The 22,178-nt window shown below is 35.1% G+C and overlaps 1 protein-coding gene across 1 annotated transcript in view; it reads right to left on the bottom strand.

Moving 5' to 3' along the window:
* Nucleotides 1–49: 49 nt before the first annotated feature.
* Nucleotides 50–22,178, bottom strand: part of Ncapg (non-SMC condensin I complex subunit G) — a 33,188-nt gene continuing 11,059 nt past the window's right edge. Inside the window, exons 10-21 of the mRNA XM_052734900.1 lie at nt 20,828–20,911; nt 20,387–20,566; nt 15,091–15,201; nt 13,670–13,789; nt 10,581–10,805; nt 9,028–9,209; nt 8,434–8,608; nt 6,581–6,742; nt 6,233–6,368; nt 5,831–5,905; nt 3,435–3,504; nt 50–2,550 (exon numbers count right to left, since the gene is read on the bottom strand). Coding sequence (XP_052590860.1) covers nt 2,427–2,550; nt 3,435–3,504; nt 5,831–5,905; nt 6,233–6,368; nt 6,581–6,742; nt 8,434–8,608; nt 9,028–9,209; nt 10,581–10,805; nt 13,670–13,789; nt 15,091–15,201; nt 20,387–20,566; nt 20,828–20,911 — 1,644 coding nt within the window. The 3' untranslated portion in view covers nt 50–2,426. The remainder of the gene's footprint in view (nt 2,551–3,434; nt 3,505–5,830; nt 5,906–6,232; nt 6,369–6,580; nt 6,743–8,433; nt 8,609–9,027; nt 9,210–10,580; nt 10,806–13,669; nt 13,790–15,090; nt 15,202–20,386; nt 20,567–20,827; nt 20,912–22,178) is intronic.

Raw genomic sequence — 22,178 nt, 5'->3', positions numbered from 1 at the left:
TTCATAACCAAAATCTCAAAAATGAAGAAAAATAGTCTGTAGTTCTTGCACTATCTTTATTTTGTATGTCAATATTCTTTCTCATGAAAACCAATTGATCCTAAAACGTTTCTAGTCCTGTGATCTGTCTTTATATTAAATCATTAGCATTAATCATTTTTATTATAATTCTGTTTTTTACAAATATTACACAAAACCATAGTGGAGTTTTGCAACAAAAGCAGATTTTGATGTTTCTCTTTTTATTGGTGAATTTTTTAATGCCCTCAGTTTAAATATGTAATTGCCCAGTTCTATTTCTGTGCAGTTTGAACTATACAGATTCTGTAATTTAGAAAGCTAGTATTGTAAAGGTGTGTGATAATGACCTAACCCATGAACAGTTGTGTAACAGGTGGATACTAACTACCTCGAAGCAAACTGGGAAAGGCAAAGGTATCACTTGGAAGTATATCTCTTCTAAAGTTATATATGTATAAAAAAAGGTTGATTAGCTTATCAAATACAGCATGTTTTCATTCATAAAAAAAATTAGGTTATCAGTTCTCTTTCTGTAATTTAAAACTCTCATCTGTGGGCCATAAGAGCAATGGCACAATTGCATGTTTACCCCTCAGCAAATTTGTACCTCATGGTAAACAAGAACACTGGTTTAAGTTAACAATTTTGAATGAAAAAAGAGATAACTGTTTTTATACCTGTTGGTTTTATTGTAGTTTAGCAATTTACTCCAAAGCTTACAGGGATAGCCTGTAGAAGCCGGACAATATTCCTTACTATGCTAATGATGCAAAGTACACCTGCAGCCATGGCTATTGTCTAAAGTCTGAGTAGTTAAGACTACTACTAATGGTTAGTGATTAAAAGCGGGTTTTCCTATGTCAGAAAAGCAAGCTTTTGGTACAGTGTCTACATGATCATAGCATCTTTCCTTTTGGATACTCTGCACATGTACAAATGGGATCATAGTTCATTCCTAGAGGCTTCCCCTTACATCGCCATCGTGTTATATACCATTTTGGTCCTGCTTACTTCCTATTCTCTGTGAATTTTTTTAAGACAGGGATTTAACAGGAGCTATAACAATAAGGAATATGAAGCACAGGAAAAGACACAGAGCCAAGAGATGAAGAACAACAATGTTTTTCATTGGTTTATATCATTAACAGATCTGCCTTTTCCTTTTGCTTAATGAGCATTCTTGCTTTGTAACTTTGACTCCTTTTCTGAGTTCTATGAAGCACATATTATGTACATAGAATAGCCTTTTGGTTCTAAAAACCAGCAATATCACCTTCACTCCATCTCAGAACATCAGTTGAAATAAATGGCCTCTGGCAAATAAATTTAAAGAAGCACAATTAATAAAAAATTCATGTTAGAACATTTTTTATTTATTTTTTTTTTTTTTTTGGTTTTTCGAGACAGGGTTTCTCTGTGTAGCTTTGCGCCTCTCCTGGAACTCACTTGGTAGCCCAGGCTGGCCTCGAACTCACAGAGATCTGCCTGGCTCTGCCTCCCGAGTGCTGGGATTAAAGGCGTGCGCCACCACCGCCCGGCCATGTTAGAACATTTTTATACGAAATAAAGAGAAAAGGTCATTATCAGAAATAATATAGGTGTTTCATTGGATATGGCAGAAATAAAAAGGACTACTTTTATACAATGCAGCTTTCAAAACATTTATGTTTCATAAGTGACAATTTTAAAAGATAATTGAAATTGAGCAAAAAAAACTGCTCATAAATCAGTACATAAAGATGACTTCTTATAACTTTCATTTCCGATTAGTACTGTTTATCATTCCAACTAGATTATTCTTTGATGTGCCAAAAACCAATGTCTCTTCATGATTAATGTGTGTGGACATCTCCCTAATCCAGAAACATTCATAAACAAGTGTTCCTATATGGAAAGATTTAGGAAGAGAAAATGACTCAGAGGTAAGATTATCAAATAAATACTTAATATGGGAATCATACAATTTTCAAAGCCATTGTTTCATGTAAATAAGGAATGCTTTGGTTCATTATACCAGTCCTCAATGGTAATAAGCAGCTTTCTGTATAGCTGCAAGTACTCACCCTTCAAATGCCATTTGTCTGACACTGTCACCTATGTTAGATCTACTCTATTTAAGCTTCTCAAATATAAGCTACTGGGCTTATGATACATCTTTCCAAATGTCATAGTTTCATAGGGTTCACCTTGGGAACCTAATTTAAAATCAGGTTCCTAGGCCCAATTAACATTCTAATAAAAAAGGTCTGGATCCATGCAGATGGATCACACTGACAGATGCCAAAGTCATGTGGCAACGTTCCATGTTTCCAGAAACACAGCAGGTATTTCTTATTTTTACCACAGTAACTATTAAAGCAAAGAAATAAGCACAACTTCAAAGGACTACGTCCTTGTCAACTCTCTTAACTCGGCTCTTCATTAAGCACCTGAGCAAGATTACGTTTAGTTTTCTCTAGTGCTGCTGTCTTGGCTCGTCTTGGTAATCTCATCTTCATTTCTGATGGTGGTTCTGGAACATCATGATCACTAGACAGATGTTGAAAATACATTCATTTAGATATAAGCTTTAAAAGTCAGAATATTTATAAAGAAAACTTAGTTTCTGACATTCTAACAGTGTATAACTGATAGCCTGAGTTTATTAACTAAGCTTAAAACTAAAATCCCAAGCAATAACCAAAAAACACTGGCTGGATGGCTGCCCTGCCACATGAATCACAGAACAACTGGCTAATTTGGTAATTTTTAATCTACTGGTGAAGCCTGGTGTCATATAGGGAAAGAAGCAAACACCAAGCTTTTATAGTTAAGCTTGTAAGTACATAGAGACCACAACAATCTGTCCTAAACAGTTTTGGAATTCAAGTGAAAAAACATTACTATGTTCTCTTAATAAAGTTAGTAAATTACCAAAACAACGTTAAGTTCTCCCAAAAGCACTTAATCTAAGAAAATATGCACAGTCCAATACCAATGAATAAACGAATGCAAGACAGCTACAAACTTTTCAGGCTCTACTATGGCTTGACATTGACTGAGAATAAACACTATTAATACAAACCATTAATAAACTAAAGTTATAAACAGAACTGTAGTAGAAAGAATCCAAATGTTATCTAAATCAAGATAAAGAGTCATATACACAAGGTCAGGTAATGAGAATACATGGAAATTGAGAACACATTAACTACTACGAAGGTGATGCCAACTAATAAAAATACACACCTCTTCATAAGTCTAATGTTCTTGATGGAGAATTTCAGACTGTCTGCCAAAGTCACAGATATTTATGGCTTTTACTATCTTGTAATATACCAAGTTTCTCTCACAAGAAAATTACAATTTTCTACTTCTGAGCAAAATAAAAGTTAATTAGCATCTTCTGTGTCTTGTAGAAACATACAACATACCTTTCAGAGTCAGTCTCAGGAGCCTGACGTCTCCTGTTGGTCCTAGATGAAACTGGTGCTTTTCTCCGTCCTTAAAGACAGTATAATTTATTGGCAAAATTTTAAATGGTTTCATGTTCCTAAATCTAGTTTCCAGGGTATCTAAATCTTTACTTTCAGCACAACAATCTTCTTCAACACATTTTCTTATTCCTAGCCACCTTTATGCTCTCAATACACCACAGTAGGGGGAAAATGACTAAAATTTACATAAATTTCTTTGGATGAGCACTACAAATACATGACAAAGATGCAAACTTTAGCTCACCACATAAGGTGATAAAAACATCTCAGGCTCGGTGTGATAGCTCAGTTCTTAAAGTGCTGGCTCTATTAAAATAAGGACTGGAGTTGAAATGCCAGAACGCACATAACAGTCAGGTGTGGTGGCCCAAGCTCACAATCTCAGCACTGGGAAGGCAAGAGACAAGCAGATCCCTAGGGCTCAGTACTTGGAAGAACTCCAAACCAGTGATGAACTCTTCTTTCCAAAACAAGTAGACTGTGAATAAGGAGCCACACCCCAGGCTGTCCTCTAACCTCCACATGCATACTAGTGCATAAGTGAATGATTGCACATACTAACGGTTTTCTCTTACAGCAGGGTACAGTGTATACGGAAAAACCAGCAAAAGATTACAAAGGTAAATTCAATCAATGAACAGCTCCAAAATGGAACTTTATTTTTATTATGTATGTTTATCTTTGAAGCACTACTGCCTAGCTAGACTGGCCTTGAACTGATAGACTCACACAGCCTCTAGAATAGCTGTTATTACAGTCTGACACTGTCATACCTGTCTTCAAATTTAAACAGCAAGAAACAGTCTGCTTGTAAAATACTTAAACAGATATATGGCAAATTCAAATGTTCTTAAATATAATTCAATGTTTGTTTGTTTTAAAAAAAAAAAAAGGACCTCTATACACCAGGGTTTACTTGTTAGATTATTTTACAAGGTAGAGAACTAAGAACTGGAGAATGTAGTTCAGTGGGTAGAATGCTTGCTTAGCAGGTACAAAGCCCTGGTTTGAGTGACCATGTAAAATGGAGCGTGGTGGTACAGCACCTATATTCCCAATCTGTAATCAGAAGTTCAAAGTCAATAGTGAATATTGACTTTGATAGCCTAAGATATATGAGAACCTATTCTGGAAAAAAAAAAAGAGAGCGAGAGAGAGACATACTAAATCTGGCCTGTAAGATTCCTCATTTCTAAGAAGTAAAATATAGAATTTATACAGTAAGTTTGGACTACTAAAAAAAAAAGGAGGTGGAGTGCTCATACTTTATTCTGTAACTAAAATCTGATCAAAATCATTTGTTCATTTGACAATTTATTTGAAAATTGTATATACTCTATTCATTGTTACATATTTCCCCCTCAGAGTTTATTTATTTGCTTTCACTAATGTATTTATCCCCAGGAAGACATCCAAGAATATGGAACTAATTTGGAACAATATCCAGTAATTGGTGTTTAAATAATTGGCTTGTTATGAAACAATATTATGGCCAGATTCTATTCTAGAAAAGATTAAATATACTTAGAACAGAGCCATAAAACTATTTTCCATAATTCAAATCATGTTTGGCTCATGGGTGGGACTATTAGTGTTCTTGATGGTAGGTCTGCTTGGATGTACTTTCTTATTCTTCTGTAATAAGCATGCATTGCTTTTGTAATAAGGAACTAATAAAACAATTAAAAAGGCCTTGAATTTCAGATTTTTTCCACGTGGTCCCTTACTAGTAAATCAGTATTTATTCCAACAAATTCTCTACTGTTGGATACCCCTTGGGAAACTGAGTTGAGGGGAAAAAAATGCAATTAGATGGGGAAAACGAAGTAAAAAGAAAAGCAAAAATTTCAAGGAGGAAAAAAATGCTCATTCACACAAAAAATTAATACTACTAAAAATATAAAACTATTATTTAACCTTTTTTGTTTGGTTAGTTTTGTTTTTTGATACAAGGCTCTTTACAGAGCCCTGGCTGTCCTAGCACTCACTCTGTAGACAAGTCTGTCCTCGAAATCAAGAGATCCACCTGCCTCTACCTCCCAAGTGCTGGGATTAAAGGCATGCCTCTGGGCAACTTAACCTATTCTTAATTTACCTACAAAGAGCCCTTAATTATATAATCTTCTGTATATTTTTCATTCAAAAGCATCTGGAGCAATAATAATCTTACAATCTTCAGAAAAATCAAGAATTCCCATCAACTGAAGGAAGTAAAGAAAGTTAAGCATCCCAAAGACATTCAACACTTTATTCCTAAGAAAGTAAAGCCTTCAAAGTTAGTATTTTAACTTGAAAACAGTTGTATTGTAAGATGCAGTCAATCCACACAGTACCTCTGTTAGTCTTTCGTTGTGTGGATTTGGATGCTTGAGTTCCTTTCATATCCCTCCGAGGAGTCATATATTCTTCTATACATGGAATCATACAAAAATAAAAACAAAGGCAGTCTGGTTTTTTTAAGTCATCTTTTTATCTCACATAAAACAAACAGAAAATAGTCCTATTAGCAGCTCCTGATGATTACAATAAATCACCATTCCAAAAGTGTGAACACTACAAAATGAAGCTCCTGTTGAGATAGTTAGTAAGGAAATGTACTCAAATACACTGAAAAGTAGAATAAACACATGTATGACAGCTTTTCCCAAGAGATGAAAAGAAAAAGATTTTTGTTCATTTCTGAAATTCAATCAAAACAGAATAAAAATCTCAGTAAAAATGAAAAATATAATTACCATCTTCATTCTGAAGAGCATTTGTAGTCGTGTTGACATCCTGTGCTATTACAGTTTGGTCAAATTCTTTACTTCCTTTTCCTAACTGAATCTTGATTTTCTCCAAAGCTCTCAGACATGTCCTATCTGTTACTTGCTGGGGAGAGATATAAAATAAATTAATCTGTCAAAAGTTATATGCCAATATCAGTATCAAGTTGTTTGAAAACATTCTTAAATTATATGAAATTCATGAAGGAAACAATTATTTCAAATGAACAGGCAGAATATATAATAACAGGTATTACTTAATACATCCATCTAAATATATGAACATGAATGACTCAAGAGTATTCAAAACTGCTTTACCTCCAGAATCTCATCCAACAGAAGCAGGAGATCTTTTGTAACACTGCTACTGAGTTCTAGAGAACTCAAAGCTTTTGTATAAACCCGATTTTCTGGTGTACGTGGACTTGTTAAGATCTCATTACAAATTTTTACAGCCAAGTTGTCATGTACTGTTAAGGCCTAAAAAATTAAAAATAAAAATGCCTTCATCATAATACAGTTCTATAGATCAAACAAAATATTTCTAGCTATCGTGCAAAAGTCTCATTCACAAAATGTCTAAACCTAAATTTACATCTCCCTGCCTCCAAAAGAAGCTCCTTTTATTAGATATAGTGGGTACTACGGTACAAAGAACAGGTCTACCCGCTTTAGGATTGAAGTATCAGCCAGTTGTTGAAATGATCCAGGCTGATGAAAGTGGGCCTTTCCCAAACTCACACCACTGCCCTTAAAGGTCAGTCCACACCCAATGGCTAGCTAAAAAATGCACAGGTACCACAGTGGAGCTCATTTCAATTCTGAGCAACTCAAAAGAACATCTCAGTTCTAGAACTCCTATACAATCAACTGAAACTATTTAGATGCAAATTCAATCTGACCTATGCCCCAGAATATGTTGCTCACTCTTCTAAGAATTCTATGAAGTATACTGTTACTCACACTTAAGACTATAGACTTTTCTTAGATTTAGCCATCTCTTTTGCCTCTCAAGCTTTCTCCAAATTTTCTCACCAAGTCACCTCATATAACCATCAGTGACCATTAAATGAGTATTCTTAGTAAGTAGGTCTCATCCTATTAACCCTTTAATACTAAGTCCTCTATATACATTGCACATAGGGCTAACTCCAACCTTTGCATAATCACCTACATTTACTGTCTTTATATATAGATATATCTATATACATCTTTCGTTTCTACTCAATCCACTTCTCAAATTGCAACCAGGCCCAAGGCAGCCAGGTCTAATGGCACACGCCTGTAATCCTGGCTACTTGGGAATCTGAGGCAGTAGAACTGCAAATTCAAGGCCTGCCTGAGCACCTTAATAATGCCCTCTCTCAAAATAATAAATAAAAAGAGGGCTGGGGATATAATTCAGCAGTAAAACAGTTGTGTAGCACCAACAAAACCTTAGTTGTAATTCCCAACAATGCAAATAAAATAAAACTAATGATATGCTCATTGTTCCTATAAGAAATCTTATATTTTTCTAAATTCCAAAAGCACTTGATAGCTAATAACTGTTCCTTAACATATTTTGCTTAATATCCTTTGTAATATAATCTTCTCAATAATATATAATGTTGTAACAGAGTAGTCACTAAATAACAAAAAAATATACAAATAGAACAAAATTGTCAACTTCTAGTTGACATCTGAAATCATTAAGACATCAAATTTCTAAAGTATTCAAGAATGTCATTAAAGGATTTTAAAACCCAGTTTAATTATAATTAAATTATAGATGAGCTTGCAGTTGACTTATATGCTCCACTTAAAAGCCAAAACAAGCTTTAGATAAACTCTTGCCTTTAAATTGTCCTCATTACATTTGCAGATGGTAATGAATCTCAGATAACAGAGGTCTTTACTTCAATGATTACCCTGCGAGGTGAGGAGAAAGGTACTGGAAATGATGAAGGGCAAAACATTTGCAATGATCATTTCTATTTCCATGATTTCTCCACATTTCCCCAAAGATCTTGTTCCCCTCTTGCAACTGCTTTATAAACCAGAAAAACAAAAACCTCGAAATATAAATGTAATTCATCACATTTCAAAGAACCCAGCAGAAGGAATTCTTTAATCAAACAACAATGATATTCATTCAGTTGTATTTGCCACCCACAGGCTAACATACACACCTGATAATCTTGGGAATTCTTTCCCTGAGGATTTAATCCACTTGGTCTTGTCAGATCAACAAGCAACTCAGCAACATTTATGACATCTACTTCAGCTAAAGGAGACGAGGCCGGAGCATTGGCCAGCGTTTGCAGAGTTGGAATAAAGGCTTCTTCAAAGCATTCCTGATTAGTCCTATTGAAACCAATTCCAGCTTTCAGTACAAGGCCAAGGACATCTGCCCTGCTGAAGACTTCAGATCCCATTAACCTTTTTGGCCCTCCCTAACTTCAAGCTTCTGAATAAAGTGATCTGACCAAAAGGAGAAACTAAAAACTCCATTTACAAATATGCTGGCAAAACGTTATTTGAGAGAATTGAGAGAAAAGTTTAATTCTAAAATATGCACAAAACGTATCTATAAGGTATACGTCCATGCAGGAAAAAGATAAAAATCTAGTTATATAAAATTTATGTTACATTCTTACCATTCATCTACTGAAAGAAGGTGTATCAACAACAAAATGACATAGACATAATTCAGGTGTGCATGTGGGGGGAGGGTGTCCTAAATCTGACTTCAAATAAGATTTTAGCAATGAATGACTCAATACCTGCTTGCAAAAGCAAACATGGGGAAAAACACGCCTAGACAATGTCGAAGTCGAACATCCTCTTCAGTCACAGGATTATACCATAACAAAATAAGACGAGAAAGAATCCTGCTGCTGACCAGAAGCCCAGAGAACATCAGCTTGGCTAGTCCTTCTGCAGCTCCTGTCCTGAGTTCAGACACCTAGTAGAAATGACACTCAATCAGAAAGTTTTATCTCTAGTTTCTTTTTACAGTCATGTGCGATATTTTAAAATAACTATCCAAAAATCATTAATTTTATTCTGAATTTGATAAAAGTGAAATATAATTGCAGGTTTGAAGCTAGCTTTTCCTGCAAAGTAAGTATAAACTAAATATGGCTGTCTCAGAAATCAGAACTAAAATAAAATACTTATAGGATTACAATGAATGGTGCCCAGAGCAAAGTTTTGTAGTAATAAATATCTACATTTAAAAAAAAAATCTCAAATCAGTAACATAAATTACACCTTACTGAACAGGAAAAGAGCAAATAATCAGACTGTAAAGCAAACAAAACTTAGAATTAGGTAAACAATAGAAAATAGGGAGAAAGAAAATCAGACATCATAAGAAAACTATGGATGACTATCACTTATGAAAACATGAAAAATTTTCCATCAAAAGAGTAGCAAACCAAATTCATTAACACAGTGAAAGGGTTATGCATCATGAGCAAGCAGAATTTATCACAGAAATGCACAGGTGGTGCATATGAAATCAAGTAATGTTATATACTATTATCAACATATCAAAGAGAAGAAAATCCCTCATGATCATATTGACTGAAGCAAAAAGAACACCTGACAAAATTTAAAATCTTTTTATTAAAATACAAACAAAATAGTCATGGATTTAAGAATAGAAAGTAATCCTCTCAAAATGACAAAGGGCATTCATAAAAACCTTATAACCAATACCACATTTATTAACAAGATTCACAACTTTCCCCTTCAAACCAAAAATATGACAAGGACATCTGCTTCAGCCACTTAACACTGTACCAGAAAATGAAGCAGAGCAATTGAACAAGAAACAAAAGGCATGACATTAACATTGTACCTGTTCAGAAATAACATGGTTCTACAAAGAAAAATCCCAAGAATCCCCTTTCCAAAGTTACTTGTCAATAAGCTAATTCAATTCAGCAAAGTTGTAAAGTTATACACACACACACACACACACCCCTCAGCTGAATTTCTGTTCTAGAGCAGTGAACAAAAGGAAATGAAGAAAAAAACAAAATATATTTAATAAAAAATATCTTTAAAAGAGGAAAAAATGTTCATTTACAACAGTATCTGTTCTAATTTCATTTCTGTTACTGTGATAAAAATATTGTGACAAAAGAATTTTCAATTCTTTGCAGACCATTTTAATAAAACTATAATACTTGTAAAATTTATATTTTAAATTAATATTTTTAAAAATAAAATTGTCTCAAAGGTAAAACTTTGGTACAAAAATTAAGACCTAAGAACACAAACACAGGCTGCAAATATTTCATAGCTGTAGAGCTGAATGATTTCTTACCTCGCTATCTAAGAAATCAGAAAGGAGCTTCAGAACGTTCTTAGCTGCAGCAGTCTCTTCAACATCTTTCACTTCTTGTTCATCATCACTGTTTATTTCTGCACCTTCACAGTGAACGGCCTGAACTTTCTTAGTTTTAAATGGTTCAATCCCAAATGTCATCAGCTGGTCAAAGATTGCCTTTAAAGCACTGATTTTTATTGTGACATCATCAATTTGCAAAACCTACAATTAGACATGCACCCAAAAAAATTCAGTAAAACAATTTAATTCTATATCCTAAATAAAAGTACCTTTTCTTAGTTAAATTTCAGTGACAGTGTTAAGTGTAAACAAAACAAATTTTTTCAGAATTATAATTAAAATTTCAATTTTCAAAAAGAAGTATGTTTATTTAGCTCATAACATCTAGAGCTTTAGTCCTTAAATCAATCTTTGCAGTGGAAAATTTCTGGAGTCAGAGTCTGGCTGGATTGTATTATTTGGTCCTTGCATAAGAAAAAAAGAACTCAACAATGGTAAAATTTTATCATTTTCTAAGATCCAGAAAAACTGTATAGTTACATGTAAACTGTTTTCTCTGCCAACCCAAAAAAAATAAAAAATAAATTACATTTTGATGAATTTAAAACTCTGTTACAATGTCAGTACACTTAATAAATTCAGATTTCATTCAGTGAATTCAGCTGCCAACCAGACGCTATAAAGCAGTTTAGGGAGCTAGGGAAATGGCCTAGTTGGTTAAGTGCCTGTCAAATGTAAGCATGAAGACCTCATTTCAGATAACCAGCATCCACACAGGAAGCTAGATGCATAGCATTCTCTAACCCTATCACTGGGGGGGACAGAGACAGGTAGATCCCTCGTGCTCATTGGCCAACCAACCTAACCAAATCAAGGATGTCCTGGTTCAGTGAGAGATCCTTGTCTCAAAGTTAGATGGAAGAGAAACTGAGGAAGATACCTCACATAGATCTCTGCATATGCACACAAACAGTTTAAGTCTATCTTGAGTTAAGCACTACACAGCAAATTCCAAAACCACGGGGGAAAGGGATTCTATTATGAAAGATTAACTAAAATCACTTCTGTGTAGTCAAATTAGAAAAATGACTTATTTTCAAAACTTTGAAGAGAATTTCAAGAACATATCCACTACATGTTTTGAGAATGAGTCCTATAAATCTGCCAAAACCAAATTCTTTTAACAACATGGTATTATGATGGCTCTGGGAACTCCAGAAACACTACTACCTCAGCATCCACAGTTTCCTTATTACACTCATGCCCCTAATATGCAGCAATAGCTACCAATATTCAATTCTAAGGAGATTTTTAAGATGAAATAATTCCCCTCTTCTGCTTTTCTAACAAATCTTTATACATTATATCAATTTTTATTATTAGCACTTAACAAGTTTTTCTTACCCCAATATAGACATTTCATTACTCATCTAAAAATTGTGCAATGAAAGCCTTGAGAATACTTATTTTAAAAAAACTTTTATACAGCTAGGCATGGAGGTACACGCCTTTAATTGCAGCAGTATGGGGACAGAGGCAGGCATATGTCTGAGTTCAAGGCCAATCTAGTCTATAAAGTGAGATCCAGGACAGCCAGGGCAACAAAGAGAAATTGTCTCAAAACATCAAAAATAAAAAAATAAGGTAAACACACACACAAAGTACCCAACTTTTATAAAGATACAAGATTGTGTCTACTCAGTAGTTATCTTCTTTTGATCATGGACTATGCTGTATAAACTAAGAAAAGGCTAAACAATAAATAAAAAATTAAAAAATAAATTAAAAATCACAACTTGGAACAGTATACAAAATATAGGCCAACTTCAGAAGTTTTCTGCCCTTCAATCTGCTATCATTCACAAATACTTTCAACTTTAAAAACATGGCCAGATCCAACAACTGTATTAAGTGAGATAACTTACTGGACTGTTGAATCCCAAGCTAACAATATTTATAGGGACGTATACAAGTGGGGTGGGGTTATGCACAAGAGAGGAAAAAGAAGGGTTCAGAGAATATAGGACACATGTGACATTAAAGCAGAAGGGAGGTTCTAAGAGGTAGAAGGGTATGGGGTGGGAGGGTTGGGGTCAAAAAGAATCAAAACAAAACAAATTTTCTTCCCTGAATCACTCATTGTGAAAATCTGTGTTTTCACAGTGTAAGTTCTTGGAAGACATGAATATCCTACAAACTCTTTCTCCTGTTATAGGTCACTTTGCTTACACATATGTCCTCCTGTTTCTCCAACAGGCAAAAGAAAGGACTACCCCCAAGACCTCTCTCCTCTATTCTTCTCTTCACTAAGAAACTCAGATGTGTGAGGTGGAGAGGTTGCTCAGCAATTAAGAGCAATTGATGCTCTTGCAAAGGACACAAACTCAGTTCCCAGCACCCATGTCAGGCAGCTCAAAACCAGCTCTAACCCCAGCTGTAACTCTTGGGAATTCAATGCCCTCTTCTGCCTCAAAACATGGCATACACACACACAGAGACAGAGACAGAGACAGAGAGAAATAAAATCTTGAAAAAAAATAAAAATAAGGAACCCAAGTATTTCTAAGGTTTGCTCTTTGAACTTTTCTCTATGATCCTGAATGTCATAGAGAAATATAATTATGAGAAATATAATTTTATATAAAAATAAAATATAATTATGGCCACATCAATGAAATAACACCCTTCCCTCTTCTCATTCCTATTCCTGATGCTGCTATGCTCTATCTCTGCTCAGCTGGCATAACCCATACTGATTTCTCACTGTTTGTTCAAGAATGCAAGCTCCAACAGCACAGACTTTTAAGTTGGTTCTCTTCATCACTTAGTATTATATTTATCTAAGCTGAGAACACTTACAGCACAAAGTATGTGCACTCATATAAGCTATACTCTATTTTTTTTCTAGGACATCTTGATAAGCTATCAAGATAAAAACTGAATCCCTAAAGATTATCCATAATCATCAATAAGCAGCTGAACATATCTAGATTATTAACGTATCACCGGCGATACAAAGCATTTCAGGAAATAGACACATGATTTTGTCATAAAATAAATCCTACCTGTAAGAATAACATAAAGTGTTTACTTGCAAAATCCTGACTCTGTAGTCCACAGCATCCCAAGCACAAAACAGCCAAATTTCTTACTATAGGATGAACACTTATTATTCCAGGAAGAATCTACAATGAAGTAAAAATTAAAATAATTTTGACCAAGGCAAGAAATTTACAATGCCATATTAAAATAACAATCAAAATGATGATTTCCATATGATTTTGTAAGGCTATTTCATTTCCATACTATTCCATGATATTAAAGAAGAAAGTTTTATCAGTTAAAAAAATGGAAAGGGGGTAATTATAATGTTGATTAAGCAGAACACAGCCAGAGCACCTTTCCTGTTTCAATATGTAACATTCCGATAACTGCTAATATTGATTCAAGGATTCCCAATGCTAACAAAATGAGACAAAACTCCTTAATATAATGTGTAGTACTTCCTACATCCTCAGTTAAGACACATTGCACAGTGTTTTTAGCATGTTCAACTGTCTGATTTTGATGCCTCCTATTCAGTACCAACCAACAGAAATAAAATAAAGGCCACAAATAAAAACCACATGTCACTTTGGTTATTTTAAAATCTACATTAAAGCAAAAAGAAATCAGTAAAGTACAATTTTTATGTTACAGTTTATCTTACACACACAAAATATTGCTACAGAATGTAAATGACAAAAATTATTAGTGAGATAAATTTATGTTCTTCCATCTTTAAAACTGTTATTATAGTATGCATCAATCTAAACTAGTTTTTAATAGTTATAAGGGCTCTGGTTTTAAATGTTCTTCCCTATCCTTTTTACAAATCTTTTAAATATAGCCAAGATCATTCTCTTTGAATAGGTCAAACCCTGCAATTAAGTTAACTTATGACCTTATAAATCTTCATAACCAGTGTCAATAGCCTAAGTAACTATTTTTTATTTTTTAATTACATCCCCTTTCCCTCTTCCCTTTGCTCCCTTCAACTCCTTCCACGTCCCCTCCCACCCACTGCATGCTCCCCGCCCCTCTCCCCACTGAAATTGATGGCCTCTTTTTTGTTATTGTCACACACATATAAGTACATAAATATATATAGTGTCTATTTTTTAACAATGTCCTCACTTAAGCAGAAGATCCAGGATGGCAATTTGTATGTTTTGTATATTATGTACACTATATTTCAAGCATTTCTTAAATAATATGCATTCAATGAATATATGCTGAGTGAACCATTTCTATTTCATTTAAAACAGTGACTTTATAAAAATGCATATCTTATTTATTCTACATACTATGAAGTAGTCACTATGCATATAGTTCATTATTTGTATTTCTCAGATGTTTTCAATGGTAGTCTTCTAATTATTTTAAGCACTAATGAACATATTATATAAGGTAGAGGAGTATAAGGCCTCAGAGGCTAGCAGTGTACCAAAGATTCAATGATCCCATTCATAGTTGCACCAATTCCAGTTGACATGGACATCTGCTTCAATAGTTCATAGCACAAAATAAGACACTTCTGTAATGTTTCAGCATCATTCTAAAATAAAGAACAAAATATCCAGCATTAGTAAGAAAATCTTTTGCCTATCTCTTAAACAATTGCTCTCTTGAGACTTTTTCTATGGCATATTGTCACTCTCTGTTCCCTAGGGCTATTTTATCCAACCATGCAACTCTATTTTTCATTTATGAGCTAGCCAAGTGCTACTTAACAGTTTCCTCCTAGATTGAAACTTTCCATCCTACAGGGAAGCTCCTTAAACAGAAGGTAAACAACTCAAAACAAATTCAGGAAATCAGTGAAAGTGACCAGAATCACTAGGCCCCTCCCTGCCAGAGTAAGCAGTAAAAGCTGGAAAGATTTTCAGACAAGCCACCTGCAAAGACTGATACCAGACCAGTTGCCTGAAAGAAGCAGAAATCAGTTGAGCTGCATGTTAAGAGGACAAGAACAACTGAGGCCCCTGGAAAGGACATTCTCTGGCCTGATGAGCTACCTGCAGACTGTACAGTGTGCTCCGGGTTCCCAGCTTTGTGAGTTGTCACCAACTCTAGAGTGGGCTTTGATGATGCAGATGTCTATCAGTCATTTCTGTTCCTGTAAGTAACCCCAATAAAACTCACTGGTTCACCAAGTTGACTTTGGTAGTATCTGTACTTTGGTCTATCATGGGACCCCTTATCTAGGTGAGTAGATGTGTGCATTGCATTTCCCCAGGAAAAGTTTTGTCACATAATACCCAGTTATTTTCAAAATGTCAACTTCTTATATACAAGTAATATAAGATACTTCTTGCATGTTCCACGGGCTCCTCAAAGTCAACACATCCAAAATGGAACTAACTCATTATTAAGTTCCTAACTCATGCATTCTATATCATGGCCGTCTCTCTCCATTTGTCCAATGCAAAACATGCCTAAAAAACCCTTGTTTCTCTCCTCTTCCTATTCCTAACCCTAAATAACTCATATACCTCTTCTATTTGTATTCACCATCATCTCATTCACAGTGCCATCATCTCAAGCTATACTTCTGAAAGTCTGCCAAGAATTACGACTATCTAGGCTTATATCACTCTCTAATCTATTTTCACACAATACTAACCCTTCTAAGACCGAGTACTCATCCTACTCTTTAAAACATTCCTGTATCCACCATTATCTCTGAGTAAGGTAGATTCTTTAATATTGACTATCTGAGGTCTTACACTTATCTGTCCCTTAACATTTCCTCTGATTTATCTATTTACCAATGCAATTCTCTCTCCATGTAAACTGAAGTTATAAAACACAACAAGGGTCTTTTTTAAACTCTGGGCCATCATACATACCATTACAAGATCTACATTTTCTTAACTACTCATTAAGGAGAGACAACACAAAGTGCATTAAAAGCACACATTTATAGTAACTATTTAGATTTGAAAGACCAGTAGGACTTGGGGGCAATTAGAATAATGAATTCACGTTTGTAAAGTTCTTAAAGGGGTAATCACCTGACTAGCCTACCACAGAAATACTATCCTTTAACTTGTTAGGCTATACTATGTTTGAAGGTTAATCTTGTAACAACTTGAATGAGCTGAGAAGCAGCTGGTAAACATTAGTAAAGCATACCACCGGAGGTGACTTTAAGGATGTTTCTAAAGACAAGGGAAGAACGGAAGACCCACTCTGAATACAAGTGGCACCATCCCACAGACTGGAGGCCTGAACAAAAATCCAAGGCAGGAAAGGAAAAAACAGCTTAGGCCTGCTCCCTGTCAGTCAGGATGGGAGCCACTCTGCTCTACCACACCCTCTCAACCTTAATGTTCAGAAACCTGTGAAACTATGAACCAAAAAACCTTCCTTCCCTCCCAACTGTTTTCTTAGCTAGTATCTCCAAACAATGAAAAGTGTAACACGTTAATTTTATTCACATCCCAGGTTAATCTATTTCTTCCACTCAGGAAACCATAGCATTCTACATATACATACTTCTCAATAAAATTTCTATAGTTTCCTGATCACATCATCTATTACATTAGAATTATATGATAATAGTTATGGCTCCCAAATAGGACCAAAAGACACTCAATGTTCAAAGGAAGTCAAGAGATTATTAAGTAGATTATTAATCAGGCAGACCACCTTTATAAATGCTTTCCTTATCTGGGGGTGGGGGGCAGGTGGGGTCAGGACAGGGCTAGTAATCAAACCTGGCCTTGCATGTGCTAGGCAGGCACTCTCATTACTGAGCTACCTCTCCATTCCTTGGATTTTTAAAACAGGGCCTCACTTACGTAGTCCAAGATGGCCTTGACCCAGATCTTGTCCCTCTGACTCAAAGAACTAATATTACAGATATACACCATCACACTTGTCCAAATAGTTAATTAATTTAAAATTTTTTAAATATTTTTTTGTTGTTTCTCAAATTTAATAGCTGAGGATAAGCCACAAATTGTAAATAAGCTACTGACTATAAAAATAAATGAGACACTCATACTAGGACAGTGAGATATTAGGTTAGGATTTATTTATGGCTAGAAAGTTTAAGGATTCTAAGTCTCTCTTATATATGGTAATCTTTCCTATTCAGCACTGTCTTAAGTACTCCCCATATCAAAAGTGCAATTTTAAGTATGTTCAATACAAAGACAAGATCTTTAAAAATATAAAATACACAAACTGATACATTCTATCATATGCTAAAATAAATTCATGACCACAGACATAATCCTTTTATGAGATAATTTGTCAAATGACTAAGTTAAAAAACAGAAAAACTTCAAATACTACTAAGTATCAAGCGTTTCATTAAAAATCAGCAAAGCTGTAACTGCAAAGACGGTTTAGTGGTTATAAGTACTTGCTGTTCTTGCAAAGGACCAGATCCTGTTCCTAGCACCCACACAGCAGCTCATAACCATTTGAAACTCCAGCTCCTGGGTATCTGATGCTCTCCTCTGACCTCCAAGAGCACCAGGCACACATATGATACACATACATTCATGCAAGCAAAACACTCAAACACATAAATAAATTTTAAAAATAAACCTAAATAAATTAAAAAAAAACAAAAGCTGTGATATAGAAATGTAGGATATAGATATGATAGGATAAAAGGGTAATTACTGAATCTACTTTTAAAGAACAACACCTTGTTTGAAATGTTTTACATTGCTATGAATTTTAGTTTGTTGATACAAACTTAATTGTTATACTGTATATATATTTCTATCTTGTTTAAGGTATTATGTTTATGCAACTCATTAAAATTGTAATGTATAATTAAGAAATACAGATTAATAATTAGTCATCTATGATAATCAAACTTATAGTCATGTTAGTTTTCTGGGTATACATAGATATATTTCAATTAGGTAGGTAATCTTCAAACACTTCAAAGACCTACAGAATATGGCATTTAAAATGTTTTAAGAACTTTGACTTTTCTGGACATTGAGATATGTCTGCTCCTGACAGCACTAATTACTTCAACGAGGATGATGGGCATCAAAGAAACTCCATATGGAGTCTGCTTTCTTTATGGCAAAAGTTAACCATTTGGGCAAGAAACTGATCTTGCCTGGACTGCTTGACATTATGTTATGTAAAGTGGACATGCAGGACCCATGGGAAAATGACCCCCTAACTTTGCCAAAACAGGGCGAGATGGTCCTTAAGGTTCCTGCTTCACAGAGGAGACTGCCAGACATTCTACAGGACACAGGGAGAAGTGACTAATGAACTTTGTCAATATGAAAGACAAACCTTCAAATTTTCTGCTTCACTAAAAAGTCTGCCAGAGACTCTAGACCTGTAGGCTGAAGACAGATGCCCCAACGTTACAGAGGAACTTTGGAACCAGATGTCTCTGTCATTTCTAGACTTATGAGAGTTGCTGGCAATGCACTTCCTGTTTACTCAAGTAATATTATATCTTTCTGGGGTCTTTGATGGAGTTGAAGACTAGATAGTTATAATTTTCCTTAGTTATGATAAAAGATAAATTAGATCTAAAACTTTAGACTTAACAAATATAGGATAGATAGAATATTTTCTTTAAATTTACCAAATACAAATAGACTAGATATTGTAACTGTAATTCTTGCTTGATAACTGTTCTATTATATGTAATTTTACTATGTTAAAGTTAAAACTTTCCTTTTTGATTAGACAGAAAAGGGGAAGTGCTATGGAATGTCTTTCTGTATGCTGTGAATATGTGTTACTCCCATTGGCTAATAAAAAAGCTGCACTGGCCTATGGCAGGGCAGGATGGAGCCAGGTGGGAAAATCCAAGAGAGATAATGAGAGGAGAAAGGAGAGTAGGAGACGCCAGCCCACCGCCTAAGGAGCAACATGTCAGTAGACCAATAACACCACGGCCACATGGAGACATATAGATCAATAGAAATGGGTTAAGTTATAAGAACTAGCTAGCAAGAAGTCTGACCCATAGGCCATACAGTGTGTAAACAATACAAGCCTCTGTGTGTTTACTTGGGACCAAGCAGTTGCGGGACGTGGGTGGGAGAGATTTGTCCAGACCTCGGGCCAGGCAAGACTGAAGAAACTTCGGGTACAAAGCTTCTTGTTTTTTTTTCTAACCATGCATATGCACATTTACCAAAGAAAATACCGAATCTCAGTTAAAGTATTTCTTTACCAAAGATGTTTTATCCTAGCAATAAAAAGGTCATGGACCTTTCACAAAGGGAAAAATGGATACAATTCCTTTTTAGACCATTCAAAAAAAATAAATGAATGAATAAAACGTCTAAGTAAATCACAAGAAGACTAATTTCCCCAAGAAGAAGAAAGTGTTCAAATTCTAGGGATAAGCATGACAAGGGAACAAGTACACGCTATAAAAATTAAAGGTATTTTCCAAAGTCTAAAAATGCCAGGCCTGGTGTGGTGGCATACCACCTTAATCCCAGCACGAGCAGCTGTGTAGGCATAAACAAATAGATCTCTGTTAGTTCAAGGGCAGCTCAGTCTACATATGAGTTCCAGGCCAGTCAGGGTTATGTAACGAGACTGTCTCAAACACCACAAGTCTAAAAATATAAAACAGAAGTTTCAAATTAAAGTTTCTTTTTTCATATTAATTTATGGTATTGTCACAACTCCCTCCAAGGTAAATACATTCTGATAGTTTAACGAATTAAAGAAAATAAGGTTTGTTGATATAATAGTAGATAAAATTTATTATGAAAAATGACATATACCTTTTCTGTGTGGACTTCTTTAATTTCAAGTTGCTCTGTCTCTTTTAACAGGTTTATTCTGGCATCTTCCAATGTTTTTATCTCTTCTTTTAGTTTTGATGCCTGATCAAAATCCTGTATAGCAATGCAATTTTCCAAAGCTTCTTTAGCCTCAATAAGCTTAACTTTTATTTCAGCCATCTAAAAAAAAGATAAAAATTGATCATCTACACAAAAATTAACATGAAAATTTGTCACAATTTCTCAGACTCAGGATTGAAGCAGTAAAGCATAAGATTTCATTTTCCTGAAACAGAGATCAGCAAATTTGTTATAATCTGGTAATGATCTGCATACCCTTAGAGTGTAACACTTAATGACTTGACTTGATGAGAATGTTTCTAAGAAGTCCAGCAGGAGGCAACATCACTAAAGCACATTTTTGATTTAGAAGAGATTTACCTTGAGTTCCTTCTTTCTTGTATCAGATGGATCAACATCAACAGTAACGATGGGTGCACGAATCTCTGAGATAATTTCTGTGACCTAATAAAGTTATAATTCAAAATATAAGCTGTAATCCATGTTTTATACCAAGAAATGATAACAAACTGCTACATCAAATTCCAAACAAATATCACCTTTGAAAGACAGCAAAAGAATTATCTAAAAGTCATACACACTTGTTTATTACACAATCTTAAGTAAAGACTATGTTGGTTCATTTTTATTGTCCATTTGATTGGACTTGGTATCACCTGAGAGTCATCTGAGGGTGTTTTCAGATACTCCCCACAAGGGTGAATCTTTCCAATAGACAGCCCAGTAAAAGATCTAGTGAAAAAGTAATACTACCTGCCTGGAACAATTGATTTTAAAATGACTGTGCTTGAAAAGATATAGCTTGTAAAGGTTGATCTACATTGCCAATCTGGCTGGATTTGGAATCATTTAGAAGACACACTTTTGGACATACCAGTAAGGATATTTTTGAAGTGGTTTAACTGAGGGAAAACACATGACCTAAATTTGGGCATTACCTTCCCACAGGTTGGGGTGCCACACTGAGTAAGAAGGGAAAAAGGAATAACAATCTCACTGAGCACCAGATTCACCTCTCTTTCTGTGAACAAAATGTGACTGACCAATCGCCTCACGTTCCTGTTTTACATAGCTAGAACTTTTCTCAACACCATGCCATTCCCATCATGACAGGCTGTACCCTCAAGGCAAACCCTCCCTCCCTTTCTTTCCTTTCCCTTCCCCACTTCCTCCCAAGTTGCTTCTTGTCAGTTGTATTGGTTACTTTTCTTACTGCTGTGACAAAAACAACTTAAAGAAGGAACCATTCCTTTTGGCTCAGTTTGAAACTAACAGTCTACCACAGAGGGGAGGGAACGGGCAAAGGAGCATGAAGTAGTTAGCCACACTGCACTATAGTCAAAAAACAAAGAAAAGGGAAGGCTAGTACTCAGTTTACACTGTCAGCTTAGAACCTAAGCACCTAAACTGGTGCCACTCACACCTCACCCAATCTAGAAACTGTCTCACAAACATACCCAGAGGGTTATCTTCTAGTTTATTCTAAATCTTGTCAAGTTGACATTAATAACCATTACAAGAGGCATTTGGTCACAGCAACAAGACAGCAACTAATACAAAGACCAAACAATAAGACTAAATAAGAACCAGGCGGTGGTGGCGCACGCCTTTAATCCCAGCACTTGAGAGGCAGAAGGATCTCTCCGAGTTCCAAGCCAGCCAGGTCTACAAAGTTAGTGCCAGGACAGCCAAGGCTACACAAAAAAATAAA

This window comes from Peromyscus californicus, unplaced genomic scaffold (genome assembly GCF_007827085.1).
Source record: "Peromyscus californicus insignis strain IS unplaced genomic scaffold, ASM782708v3 Scaffold_13__1_contigs__length_99412109, whole genome shotgun sequence".
Lineage (NCBI taxonomy): Eukaryota > Metazoa > Chordata > Mammalia > Rodentia > Cricetidae > Peromyscus > Peromyscus californicus.
Note: the sequence above shows the minus strand (reverse complement) of the source record. Positions and strands in the feature narration are given on the sequence as shown.